This window comes from Acomys russatus, chromosome 27, assembly GCF_903995435.1.
Source record: "Acomys russatus chromosome 27, mAcoRus1.1, whole genome shotgun sequence".
NCBI lineage: Eukaryota > Metazoa > Chordata > Mammalia > Rodentia > Muridae > Acomys > Acomys russatus.
In genome coordinates this window covers 57,302,704-57,316,647 of record NC_067163.1, presented here as the reverse complement: position 1 = coordinate 57,316,647, position 13,944 = coordinate 57,302,704, and the positions used below count along the sequence as shown (strand labels likewise).

General features: G+C 52.6%; 1 protein-coding gene across 1 annotated transcript; it reads left to right on the top strand.

Annotated features, from left to right (window-relative positions):
- The first annotated feature begins 4,930 nt into the window (after nt 1-4,930).
- On the top strand, nt 4,931-10,505 carry Mvb12a (multivesicular body subunit 12A). The gene is made up of 9 exons (XM_051169839.1): nt 4,931-5,065; nt 5,140-5,238; nt 5,362-5,458; nt 7,141-7,267; nt 7,478-7,597; nt 7,677-7,783; nt 8,607-8,668; nt 9,190-9,246; nt 9,446-10,505. Exons 1-9 carry the CDS (start codon nt 4,982-4,984, stop codon nt 9,506-9,508), a joined length of 816 nt encoding a protein of 271 aa, XP_051025796.1. The 5' UTR covers nt 4,931-4,981; the 3' UTR covers nt 9,509-10,505.
- The last annotated feature ends 3,439 nt before the right edge of the window (nt 10,506-13,944 follow it).

The following is a 13,944-nucleotide window of genomic DNA, read 5'->3' as shown; positions in this document are numbered from 1 at the left end:
GTGTGGGGGAGGGGTGTGGGGGAGGGGTTCCCTGGGGAGGTGCACACTGCTGGCTGGGGTGAACAAGGGATGTATATACAGTTCTGGGGGGGGGGGGGGGGGGGAGGGGTTCCCTGGGGAGGTGAACACTGCTGGCCGGGGCTTCAGATGCCAGGAACGTTTTACATTCCAGAATCACAGATATTTATCCAGCAGGTTCTTTTTTTTTTTTTTTTTTTTTTTTTTTTTTTAATTTTTTATTAATTTATTCTTGTTACATCTCAATGTTTATCCCATCCCTTGTATCCTCCCAATCTTCCCTCCCTCCCATTTTCCCATTATTCCCCTCCCCTATGACTGTCCCTGAGGGGGATTACCTCCCCCTGTATATGCTCATAGGGTATCAAGTCTCTTCTTGGTAACCGGTTGTCCTTCCTCTGAGTGCCACCAGGTCTCCCCCTCCAGGGGACATGGTCAAATGTGAGGCACCAGAGTACATGAGAAAGTCATATCCCACTCTCCACTCAACTGTGGAGAATGTTCTGACCATTGGCTAGATCTGGGTACGGGTTTAAAGTTTACCGCCTGTATTGTCCTTGGCTGGTGCCTTAGTTTGAGCGGGTCCAGCAGGTTCTTATCTGGAAAAAGGAAGTTGAGCCTGCATTTGGCCGAGGACTACCGTGACTGCCCTCTCGTGTGAGGGTCAGGCTTAGTGACACTGTCTGGATCAGTTGAGGCAGAGAGAAAAAAGCCCCTGCTGGGAAAGGGAGTCCATTCTGCACTGAGCGCTGGAGAGCTGTCCGGACATGGTGGACAGTGGCCTTAAACAGCAGCGTCTTCCAATAGCCGAAAACATTCTAGGCCTAGATACAGTTGTACAGATGCTAGAAGCTTCCAGGACTAGGGCTACGTTAGCAGGTGGAGGCTGTAAACCTCTGATACGGCAATTAATTTAGGTAAATAAAAGTGACTGTAACAATTTACCCCCATTATAAACTACTGGGGTGCATGAAGGGGCAGATCCTGCAGACCCAAAGCTGTAGGGTAACTGAGAGGAGTCCCCATGAGCATCCAGTGCTGACGGTGCAGGGGAAGCCAGAGGCCTCACACCAGACCAGCAACTCACTGCAATGAACATAAGCAAGAAAAAGAAGCTTGTACAAAGGTGTATACAGTGGGACACATTGTGACACATTACAGCTTCCACAGAAGATATTTATTTTTTGTTTGTTTGTTTGTTTGTGCCTTTTATTTCTTTTAGTGGAGAGGTGGAGTGTTGTTGTAAAAAATGAAAATCTAAAATGTCCCATATTACTAATAGACTCAGGAGCCAGATGCTGGGGTGAAAACCTGCTAGCCCAGAGAGGCAGAGAAAGCACCCAGCTCACGACCAGAGAAAAAGCCCCAAAAGCCCAAAGCCCCAAACCCAAAGCTTGCTAGCTTAGCTGACCACCCAGAAGGAAAGGCCAAGAGTTAAAAGCCAACAAGCTTGCTAGCTCAAAGCTCAAAAACCCTTCTTCTCCACACTGTCTTAAATAACCTTCACCTCCAAGTCATTCCTCCTCTTTAGTCAATGTCAGCTGGCTTCTTGCCCCACCGCCTCTTGACCTAGGGTTAAATTTATTAAATCCTGTGCACAGAAAGCATCTGGATTAAAGGTGCGTGCTAGGGCTAAGCCATGCCATAGTCACCTGTTTCCAATAAACAGAAAGCTCTTGGATTAAAGGTGTGTGTTAGGGCTCAGCCACACCAAACAGGAAGCAGGTTTTTACAGTTTACAATCTCGGGGTTCACAATGAGATCGAATATCCTGCAAAAGTGGAAGGGCACAGATATGAAAAGCCAGGGAGGTGTATGGGATTGGGGTGCATAATGTTTAAAGGTAACAAATACATGAACGGAAATATGTACCCCAGCAGGAGCAGAGCCTGGAGGCAGAGTGTCTGCCTGGGATGTGTGAGGCTCTGCACTCCACCCAAAGGCCCGCAGAGAAGGTGGTGCCTTGCTCCGTAAGATTGATAAAACTTACAGAGGCAGGTGGATCTCTGTAGTTGCAGGCCAGCCTGGTCTACATAGTGAGTTCCAGGACATTCGGGGCTACCTAGGCAGACCCTGCCTCAAAAACAAAACAAACAAACAAAAAATAACCAAGTGAACAGCACCAAAAATTCCTACCATCTTTGTTTATTTACCAGTAGTATAACCTAATAATGTTTATTATCAGGCCTGTAATTATTATTATTACAGCAATATAACCCACTAACAATCAATCAAGACACAGACACCTGTTATATTTTAAAATAGCCTTAGTTAACCTGAGGCAGGGCAGATATGAATCCCCTAAATTACTTCCCATAGTAGGGCAGGTATGGGATCCCCAATCCCATGCCATCTGGTTCTAATAATGTCTATCAAGCTAATTCCCATCTGTAATCCCATCTACTTGCTAATGTCCTTCCTCTGGGCCAAATCCTCCATCCACGCTGGCCACGTGCTTCTCCTCCACCTAACCCGCGGCGACCTCCTTTTTTCTCTCTTTTCTTCTGGTCTGTCTTCTTCCCAAGATTCTCCCTGTCTCCCTCAGGCCAGGAGCCTTAGCCACGCCCATCTCATTTGCCCTGCCCAGGTGCAATGGCTTTTTTATTAATTAGCATCACAATGCACCAGACCAAGCCCCAGCCCCCTGCTTTGCCTTCAGGTCTATTTAAGTCAACAGCTGCACAGCCACAATGGTTTCGTTTGTCAAAAGTCCTAGAACTGAAAGTATTTCAAATTTCTCCTTTCGCCTCTATTTTTTCTTTTTTGATTTTTTTTTTTTTTTTGGCCAATATTTTAAAGTTTTTTTTGTTTTGTTTTGTTTTTGCTCATCTGTTTGTTTTAATTTAAAGTGTGGACTCATACAGCCCAGGTGGACCTTGAACTCGTGGCTGTTGTAGTGACTGTGGAATCACCACCTGCTCTGACTGTTCTGTGCGCAGCCTAGATGCTCTCAGCCTCCCACCTGCTAGCAGCCACACTTACCCTGTCGTCGACACTTTGGGGGCTGTCCTTGACCCTGACCTTGTCCAGATGTATGAGCCACAGTGTGCAAACTAAAATGTAAAACTGAAGTAAGTAGAGGAAGTGTAAATCAAAAATAACTATCTGGTGTTCGGAAAATACTGCCCATCTCGGCAAGACAGATGATACATGGTTACTTCAAGCCCCCGACACTGATGCAACTGTGGTTCTTAAGTGTTTTGTGTGTGTGTGTGTGTGTGTTAGCCTTGGCTGTCCTGGGCTCTCTTTGTAGACTGAGCTCAGGAAATATTTTGTGTTTTAAAAAACACTGTCTCACAGCTACACAGATCTAGCCAATGGACAGGACATTCTCCACAGGTGAGTGCAGAGTGGGGACTGACTTTCACACGAACTCTAGTGCCCCATATTTGACCACGTCCCCTTGATGGGGAGGCCTGATGGCACTCAGAGGAACCAACAAGAGACTTGATACCCTATGAGCATATACGGGGAGAGGAGGTCCCCCTCAGTCACAGTCATAGGGGAGAGGAGTAAGGGGAAAATGGGAGGGAGGGAGGAATGGGAGGACACAAGGGATGGGATAACAACTGAAATATAATATGAATAAATTAATAAAATATATTAAAATAAATAAAAATAAAGAATGCTGTCTCCCTGAGCTTCAGCTACACTTGGTCTGGCCATTATTAAAGGACTTGAAGACTGGAGAGATGGCTCAGAGGTTAAGAGCACTGACTGCTCTTCCAGAGGTCCTGAGTTCAATTCCCAGCAACCACATGGTGGCTCACAACCGTTTATAATGTGATCTGATGCTCTCTTCTGCCCTGCAGATGTACATGCAGGCAGAGCACTGTATACATAACCATAAATAAATAAATCTTAAAAAAAAGAAAAAAAAGACTGTTGCCCTGTGTAGTGGCTCATGCCTGTAATCTCAACATTTAGGAGGCAGAGCAAGGTGGATCTCTTGAGTTCGAGGCCAGCCTGGTCTACAAAGCGAGTCCAGGACAGCCAGGGCTACACAGAGAAACCCTGTCTAGAAAAACCAAAGGCGGGGGAGGGGTTAGGATGGGGGTGTTGTGCCGGGTTTTAATGAAACTCCAACAAATGCTAGGAGCCGATATGGATCCAAACGCTGTACAAGGGTCTTTTAATTTTCAGCCTAAGCTTAATTTTCAACTATCACCAACGCAGTGGATCATGTGTGAGCCCCGAGTAGTAGTGAGCAAGAACTTTTATAGACTGTAGTAAGCACGAAAGCAGGTAAGTGGGCTTCTAGCTCGGCCAGTGCTCTATTGGTTGTCCTTTGAACTAATTGGTATCCGTGTCCAGTATCAAACCACGAATAATTAACTCCTAAATTAATTATTGTTTTGGGAGATCTGTGGGAACGTCTGGGCTTTTAGTACTTTCCTGTTTTCCATCTGATTGATTATTCTGTATCTTTGTGCCAAGTGTATCTTTGTGGGTTTTTCTAGATCCAGAGTTCAGTAGGTCACCCAAATCCAGAAAGCAAAATGGAATTACTTTAGTCTATCAGGCGGAGGACTTTTGTAGTTTTAATTGGCTTGTAGGTAACTCTCTCGCACGGGTCACTTCACCATCCGGCATCCGCCTCTTGCAGTCGTTGGAATAACATGTGGGCGCTACTTTGCCTCTCTAGACCAGCTTCCTTGCGGAGGCTTTAGAAGGGGTCTGAGGGTGATGCCGCATGGCATTCTGGGGAGTGCAGTTCTTTCCGTTCCGGGAGCTGAGCCGCCCCCTAGCGGACAGGGTGGTGTTTAGGAACGGAAGTTCTAATCCTTCCGCAAACGAGTCTCAAGGGCACGCCTAGTGGGCGTGGCTCCACCGGACTGGGCAGCAGTGTCTGCGCGTGCGCACTAGCTGCTTCGCGTCACGCTTTCAAAGGTGCTCTGGGAGTTGTAGTCCACGCTTCCGGGCTCTCGGAGGGCGTTAGCTGCCTTCTGAGTTCCCAGGAAGGATGGATCCCGGGGCAGACGCGGCGCCGCTGGTCGGCCTGGTCTGGTCGTCGGCCTCGGCGCCGCCGCCGCCAGGTTTCACCGCGGTGAGTGGGGGTGGGGAAAGGCGGCGGGGGCGGGCCGGGGCGGGAAAAAGCCCGCTGACCCGTGCGACCCGCAGATCACCTGCACCGTGGAGGGCGCGACCGCCAACTTTGGCCGCGGTTTCGCGCAGAAGGCCGGCTACTACCTGTGCCTGAGCTCCCTGAGCAGCCTGGAGGTGAGCACCGCGGAGCCTGCCCCACCCCGCCCCCTCCCCCTGCCACCCCTGACCCTTCCCGCTGACACCCACTATCCGTGCCCACCGCCTCCCTGTTGACCGCCCCTGCCCTCCTCCTCCCAGAACCCTCAGGACAATGTGGTAGTGGACATGCAGATCGTGATGGACAAGGGCCCCCTGCCCCCAGGCTTCTCCACAGTCAACGACCCTCTGGATACCAGTAAGATCCGTGGGGCCATGGGAGAGCTACAGGCACAGGACCGGCTAGCTGGGCAGGGAGGCGCCACCTGTGAATGCAGAACTTGGGAAGCTGAGGCAGGAGGATGATGGGGAGTTCAAGGCCAGCCTGGGCTACACTGAGGCCTTGTCACAACCCACTTCCCCAAAACTAAGCAATTGACACACACCAGGCTGAGGCAGGAGGATGGCTGTGAGCGAGTGTCTAACCTGGGCTACGGAGTGAGCTCTTGCTTCAGCTTTTCCTAAGAATTTGAACGTGGCGGGGCACACCTGCCATCGATCTGAGCTACATGAAACCCTGTTCCTCAACAAACAACAGCCCCAAATGGCCGGCCTTGCTAACTGACACGGGGTCACTCTGCTTGCCCTCTGCTTCTGTGGCGGAGCGAGTCCTCTTCTGTTCTCTTTTCCTTTCCAGGCTCTTGCACGGCAAGTCCGCCTGGAGCTGGCTTTCCCTGCTCTCTGCGTAGCTCAGCTTCCCCTCTCCCCCCCTCCCCTGCCTGAGCCAGCTGCCCACCTCCCCGATGGTGCTTGGTTCTCACGGTGGTGTCTTTAGTGACCGCTGGCCAGCTGCTGTGCAGGGTCAGGTCAGTGTGCAGACAGGGGGAGGCGTCCACAAATTCTCCTGTCCCCCGCTTGCAGCTGTTCTTGTGACTTATGTGTTTAACAGGTGTCAGGGGGGACGGGGTCTCAGTGTGTAGCCCCAGCTGGCCTGGAACTTTAGTCCTCTCTCCTTGAGGGGTCCCAGGCATGAGCCATGGTGACCAGCCCCTTATAACCTAACCTGCTAGGTGTGGGGCCTGCTGCTCCTCATCCCAGCACTTGAAGGGCCGAGGCAGGAGGCTTGCTTCCAGTTCAAAGCCCCTTCGGGCTATGTGGCGAATTCCAGGGCAGCCTAGACTGCAGAGTGAGGTCCTGTTGCAAAAGCCAGGGCTGGGGCCCTGCCTAAATTAGCGAGCTTCTCACCTAGTGTGCACAAGGCCTGGCTCCATCCCCAGTGCCATAAACTAGAGGAGGCCATCCAGCCCTCTGAAGGCTAAGGCAAGAGCGGACATTTCAGGGTCATCCATGGCTACATAGAGATTTTGGGGCTAGCCTGGGCTACATGAGACTTAGCTCGCAAACAGAAATAAGTGCATATAATATAAAATAGCCCTTCTGACCCCACAGAGCATACACAATAGCCTTGGGTTAGATTTTTTTTTTTTTTTCCGGGACAGGGTTTCTCTGCATAACAGTCCTGGCTGTCCTGGACTCACTTTTGTAGACAAGGCTGGCCTCGAACTCACAGCGATCAACCTGCCTCTGCCTCCTGAGTGCTGGGATTAAAGGTGTGCACCACCATGCCCGACTGGATTTTTTTTTTTTTCTTTTTTTTTAAAGAGCGGTTTTGTGAGCCCCTAGGTTATAGGACCAGGGAAAAGGACGTTGGGTGCCAAAACAGGTGCTTTACTATTGATTCCACAGCCTCCTGTCGAATATTTAGCAATTCCAGCCCGTTTCAATGATCCCAAATGAGTCAGTCAATCTCCTATGATTATAGCATTTATTATTTAACCAGCTGCCCGGTGTGGTCCCTAACAGTAGTGGCAAGCATCTCTGGGTGTTTTCATCCCAACCCAACTCCCCTCTCTCACTTCCCTGCCGCCCCCCCACTCCCAGAGGCCTCTGTGTCCAAGAAGAAACGCATGTGTGTGAGGCTGATGGCCCTGGGGGCAGCTGACATGGTCGTGTGTGATGTGAAGTTGAGTGGGAAGACCAAGACAGTGCCGGGATACCTGCGAGTGGGGTAGGGAGGGGCGTCCGCCGCCCTCGGGCTCCTGCCCTGCCTGCTGCTTTGCCCTCTTCTCTGCATGTGGGGTGTGGGGATCTCACGGGCACAAGGGTGAGGTTGCTGAAAGGAAAATACCCCCTAAATGGCGGCCACAGGGTGACACAGGCCCGCTCTTCCAGCCCTGGCTACCAGACACTGGTTTCCTCCTGTCCTCCCTCTCTCTAGGGACATGGGTGGTTTCGCCATCTGGTGCAAGAAATCCAAGGCCCCCAGGCCGGTGCCCAAGCCCCGCACTCTCACCCAGGACATGCGAGGCCTGTCACTAGACCCACCCAGGCAGCCCAGGTGAGGCTCAGACACTCCAGTGGGCAGATGGGCCAGGGAGACTTCAGCCTGACTCAGGTCACTGTCCCCTGCTCACCAGCAAAGCCAGCCACCCTGAGCGGACGCTGTCCAGGCTGGGCTCTCGGGCGTCCACTCTGCGGAGGAATGACTCCATCTATGAGGCATCCAGTCTCTACGGCATCTCAGGTAGGCACAGAGCCGAGAAACTGAGGCCTGGGGTAGGAGGCAGGATTCTCCACAGGATTTTTATTTATTTATTTTTATTTTTCAAAATTTTATTGATTTATTATGTATACAGTGCTCTGCCTGCATGTCTGCCTGCACTCCAGAAGAGGGCACCAGATCTCGTTATAGGTGGCTGTGAGCCACCATGTGGTTGCTGGGAATTGAACTCAGGACCTCTGGGAGAGCAGTCAGTGCTCTTAGCCTCTGAGCCATCTCTCCAGCCCAGGATTTTAATTTTCAAGATCTATTTTTATTTTATGTGTGTGAGTGTTTTTGCCTACTTGTGTGTCTGTGCCCCAGGTGTGTGCATTGCCTTGGAGGCCTTAGATAGGGCACCAACAGCAGTCCTGAGTCCCTTGCTGCCAGAGGTCAGCTCAGGGAGCTAGAGTTTGGGCATGCCATTCGTGGGGTGAGTTCCAGGAGTGTGTGGAACCCAAAAGCAGCTTCAACGCCAGAAAGGGCTGGTGACCCCACACAGCTGCATAGATGGGTCCCCTTCAGCTAACTGTCCACACGCTGTGGACTTCAGCGCATCATGTGAGATTAAGGAAAGATTACATACCTGGGTTGGACGTCAGTGGTGGTAGTGGGGGTAGGGTGACAGGGGGTGGCGGGGGGGCAGGGTCCCTCTTCTGTGAGGAACCATTACCAGCCAGCAGTCTCGATCCCAGGGTTGGTCACTTACAAGGAGTCACAGCTCCTTGGGTGAGCAGGGTCATGCGGGGAAGCCACAAGGTGTCTGGGGTCTTCCTCCATAGCCTCCCTGGGTTCTCTTTTATTGCAGCCATGGATGGGGTTCCCTTCACACTGCACCCGAGATTCGAGGGCAAAAGCTGCGGGCCTTTGGTGAGTGAGCGTCCCTCCCCCACCCGGATCTGGGTGCTCTAGTCAACCACTGTTCACGGGGCTGTGACATTCCTGCTTCTGTATGACCTGACGGATAGAGGCCACAGCGTGGGCGTGGGGAGAGACACTCGGGCTAATGTTTGTGCAGCCATCCTGAAAACCAAGAGAATTAGGGCTGGTGCATGCCAGACAACCCAGGACTCAGGCACTGCTAGGCTGTGTGTGTGTGTGTGTGTCTGTGTGTCTGTGTCTGTTGTTCACGGTCATCCTTGCTTCATAGTGAGTTTGAGGCCAGCCTGGGCTACACGAGATGCCATCTGGGGAGTTAGGGGCATGCTTGAAGAGGTGTGTCAGCTGGCAAAACACTTCCACCCCGCCTCAGTTAGTTTTAGTCACTGGGCCCCACAGGATTCCTAGGAGTTAACCATTGACCTCCTAGACAGGCCGTGGTGAGTGTGCGGGCGCTGCACACGCCACGGGTCAGTGGGACTCAGGCCTCACAGCCCCACTCTGTCTGCTAGAACTTGTCTGCCTTTGGGGACCTGACGATTAAGTCACTTGCGGACATTGAAAAGGAGGTAGGTCCAGGGGTGCATGTCTCGCTGGGTCCCTACCCTGTGTCCTCAGGCCCCCAGACCTTTGGCCTTTTCCGGTACCCGGGCTCCGCAGGGTTGGACAGCTGTCTCTGGTCTGTCCCTGTGCCTCAGTCACTCCCCCCCCCCCCCCCGCCCCAAGTCCCCAGTCCTTTTCTTCAGTCCCTGTCTATCCACTCCCCAGTATAACTATGGCTTCGTGGTGGAGAAGACAGCAGCTGCTCGCCTGCCCCCCAGCGTCTCTTAGTCGCAGCCTCAGGTGCCACCAGGACTCCAGCAACCGCACTGACAGACTTTGCTGATTGACACCCGGCTTCTCAGCCCGCCTGCTTGGAGACAGGGTCTCCTGCATGGCGGGGCAGGGGCGGCCTGGGCAGTGTGACACCTTCTCTTCTCAGAAGTCTGTCTAGAGGCTGAGCATGTTGCCAGCACTAAATACTACTTGGTACCCACTGTGTGGTGTCTTTTATTTTCTTTTTAAGATTTATTTTGTATTATATGAGTGAGTGTGGGTGTGTTGTCCATCTGTCTGTCCGTCTGTCTGTCTGTCTGCTGATGCTCTTGGAGGCCAGAAGAAAGCACTGGATTCTCTGGAGCTGGAATCCCAGGTGATTGTGAGTTCCCTGATACGGGTGCTGGGGACTGAACTCAGCTTCCCTGTACGGCCTTTATGCTGTTTATGAGGCATGATCTTGTGTAGCCCAGGCTGGCCACTGCATAGCCTAGGGTAAAGCTCTGGTCCTCCAGGTATGCTCTGCGACACCTTGTTTATGTGGTGCTAGGCATGAAGGCTAAGGATTTGTGCATGCTAGGCTTGCACTCTGACACCCCAGCCGCAGCCTCGGCTTTATTTGCTTGTCTGGGAAGGGGCACTCTTGAGTGTCCTGTGTGAAGGTCCAAGGACAGTTTACAGGAGTCAATTCCCTCATGTCGTGTGACCATCTCTGCGGTAAATCTCCATCCTACAGTGAAGGTCCTTAAAGGAGGAAGGAAACAACTCAGTCACCTCAGGAAGTCCCTAAAACTGACCAGGTGCATTATGCCTGGCCCTCCCCAAGCATGTCTAAGCAGTAGTGACTGCTGAGAGTCGCTGCCTGCGGGCTGTGCAGTGAGCTCCAGGTCCTCAGCTGTGTGAGCTGTCACCCATGCCAGGGTGGGCTGTGGGGATGCGGCTGCCTTTGAGCCATTTCTGCTCCTGTAAGCAACCCCAATAAAACTCAGTGGTTCACCAAGTTGATGTTGGTACTTTGCTCTGTGGCTGACCCCTTCTGGGGTGAGTAGGAGTTTGTTCATATCTCACCAGATGGGGTCACACACCTTCCACCGTGTGGGTCCTGGGGTGTCTTAGAGCCTCCACTGCTGTGAAGAGATACCATGACCAAGGCAGCTCTTTTATAAAAGACAACACCCCCCCAGCACCCCCCCCCCCGGGTTTCCCTGTATAGCCTTGGCTGTCCTAGACTCTCTTTGTAGACCAGGCTGGCCTCGCACTCAGAGATCCACCTGCCTCTGCCTCCTGAGTGCTGAGATTAAAAGCGTGCACCACCACGCCTGGCAAAAGCACACGTAGTTAGGGCTAGCTTACCGCTCAGAGGTATTAGTCCATTATTACCACAGCGGGAAGCATGCAGCGAGCGGGCAGACATGGTGTGGGGGAGCCGAGAGTCCCACAACCTGATCCTCAGGCAGCAGAAGGAGACTGTGTCACACACTGCATGGAGCTTGAGCCTGCCCCACAGTGACACACGTCCCCCAACAAGACGATGCCTTGGATTCACACACACACAGACACACACACACACTCCGGAGCCCTTGCGGGCAGAAGGCACCAGACCCTCTGGAGCTGAGTGACAGGCACTGTGCAGCACTGGGTGCGGGTGTTGGGGACAGCAGCGAGTGCCCCATGGCTGAGCTGGCCCTCCAGCCCACATCTGCTCTCAGCCCTTCCCTCTGCTTTTGTTTTTTTCTGAATAAAGACCACACTGGTGCATCTGTCTCACGCCTGCTCCTTTTCAAGCTTCACAGGTGCGTCTCTGAAGCAGCCCCCCCCACCCCCACCCAGGCAGCCTGCCCCTCCCCAGGCAGCCCACCCCCCACCCCACCCCGGGCAGCCTGAGGAGGGAGGGTGAGGGGAGAGCCAGGCTTACAGGCATCACAGGACCTGGTGTCTCCTAATGTTTATAGCCAGACCAATGCTGGCTTGATGCGCCTTTGGAAATAAACCCTCGGGTTTTGTGTGACGTTGGAGAGGTACCCACAGCGTCTTTGAGCTTAGGACTGCTGAGTGCAGTGAGGAGGGCCAGCGACAGCAAACCGGCAACGCCTGCAGCTGAGTGGGCAGCGTGAAGGTAGACACACTTGGAAGGTGGAGGCAGGAGGATCAGGAGTGCAGTGCCATTCTTGACCACCATAGGCTAGCCTGTGCTACCTGAGAACCTGCCTCAAACATAAAAAAAATTAGGCTGGGTGTAGTGGCACAGGCCTTTAACCCCAGCATTTATGAGATAGGAACAGGTAGATCTGTGAGTTCAAGGATAGCCTGGTCTACGTAGTCCCAGGACAGCCAGGGCTTTGTAGAAAGACCATGTCTCAAAAACCCAATAAGAAAATAAAACAATTTAAAAATTAATTAATAAAGGGCCAGGCACGGTGGTGGTGGTGCCTCACGCTTATAATCCCAGCAACCAAGAGGCAGAGGCAGGTGGATCTCTGTGAGTTTGAGGTTAGCTTGGCCTACAGAGTGAGTCCAGGACAGTCCCAAGACTACACAGAAAAACCCTGTCTCACAAAACAAAATAAAATCCCAACACTCGAGAGGCAGAGGCAAGTGGATCTTTGTGAGTTCAAGGTCAGCCTTGTCTACAAACTGAGTCTAGAACAGCCAAGGCTACACAGAGAAACCCTGTCTCAAAAAAACAAAATAAATAAATGTACACAATAGATAGATAATAAAGAAAAAAGCACAAATTGGAGGGGCAGTCCTGTGTGGACCCCACAGAGGACAGGCTCACAGAGCGATGGCACAAGCTTGGTCGAGCTCCTCAGGGAGGTCCCAGGTCTCAGCGAACCTGCCAGAAGTTTGGGGGTACAAATACACTTTTCCATGAGCACTCATGGCTTCAGATAAACACAGATGGAAAGTGGGTGCTCTGGTACGCTGCTTAAGAGGCTGAGGCAGAAGGATCACCCCGAGTTCCAGCAGGTTTTTGAAGGAGTATCTCTCTCAGCTAGGACACCAACAGCAAACCTTTCTAGGAAAACCTGCCTTGGGGAGCCAGTGAGTTCACCCGGCTTATGGAACATGGCTGTGAGGTACAGGCGTACAATCGTGATGCTGGGAAATGTCAACCTGCTGAACTGATGACCCCCAAAGCTGCATGGACTGAGTCCCCTCCAGTTAACTCTCCAAACTCCAGAGACCCCAGTCCTGAACCGGGGTCCTGTGGGACTAGGGCAGAGTACATACGGTGGGAGGAGAGAGGGGGAACAGGCTCTCAGGCAAGTGTCCCATCGCCCCTCCCACCACCCCTCCCACCTTGTTCTCCTCGGGGCCGGGACAGGACGAGGACAGAGCTGTACTAGCAGAGCCGGTCAGGGCTGGCCAAGAATCTCAGGGGAGCCTAGCTATGCTTTGAAGTCTGTCAGCAAGGACACTCAGAGGGGTGCCACTAAGCCACCCTGGACACAGGGATCTGGGGACAGTCCTACTCCTACCGGGGCTGCCAGGACCCGCCCAGGCTGCAGTGGCGCCAGCCACCAAATCTGATCTCACTGGGAAGCAAAAGCCATTTGTTGTCCCAGATTACCTTCCCAGCTGCCCCGCAACCGCCCGGGATCATGTTTTCAGAGCATCCGCGGGTAACCCGAGGCCTCCAGTGCCCCGGGCTTGCCCTTGAGTCAGAAGGAGCCAGTCTGTCCTGAACCACACACCACGGCATTGGCCAAGCATCCGAACATGGCATCTGGGGCAGGGCTCTGGGCTGGTGAGATTCCACCAGGCTGCCTGGGAGAGAGAACCGAGAGAATGAAACAAATGCCTATTACAATCTTTAAAGTCAGGTTTCGGTCATGAGCCGATGGAGGCAGCCACATCCTGCCACACCCGGATCAGGTGCCTCTTGCCCGGCAGCCTGGCTCTAACCTGACCTGGACAGTCTCAAGATGGAGGCAGAGATAGAGCCTTCCTGGCTCCCTGCTCAGCTCTCAGCTTGCTGCCCGCTGGGAGGATGGGCTTTGGCCGTGGCCCTCTCCCAGTCTCCCGACACAGCCGTGGGGAATTCCAGGCCTCAATTCAAGGTCTCCAGAGAAGAGGGGACCAGAGGAGGGAAGAGCCTGGTCAGGGCCCAGAGTGCTGCAAGTATGTGTTGACAAAGGGGTATACCATGTGACACACTGACACACTACAGCTTCCATGACAAGGTTTTTTTTCTTTCTTATTTTATTTTATGGGAAGGTTGCAAGGCCTGAGGGCGGATACAAAGGGACGGAGATGAGTCGGATTGGGGCGCATGATATGAAATCCACAAAGAATCAGTAAAAAGAGTTTTTGAAAAGTATCTACAAACTTGGTTGAGAAAGAGAGGGAGGAGAGACAGAGAGGGAGACAGAGAGAAAGAGAGGGAGGGAGGGAGGGAGGGAGAGACAGGGAGGGAGAGAGAGAGAAAGACCCTGGGGTGTGGGAGG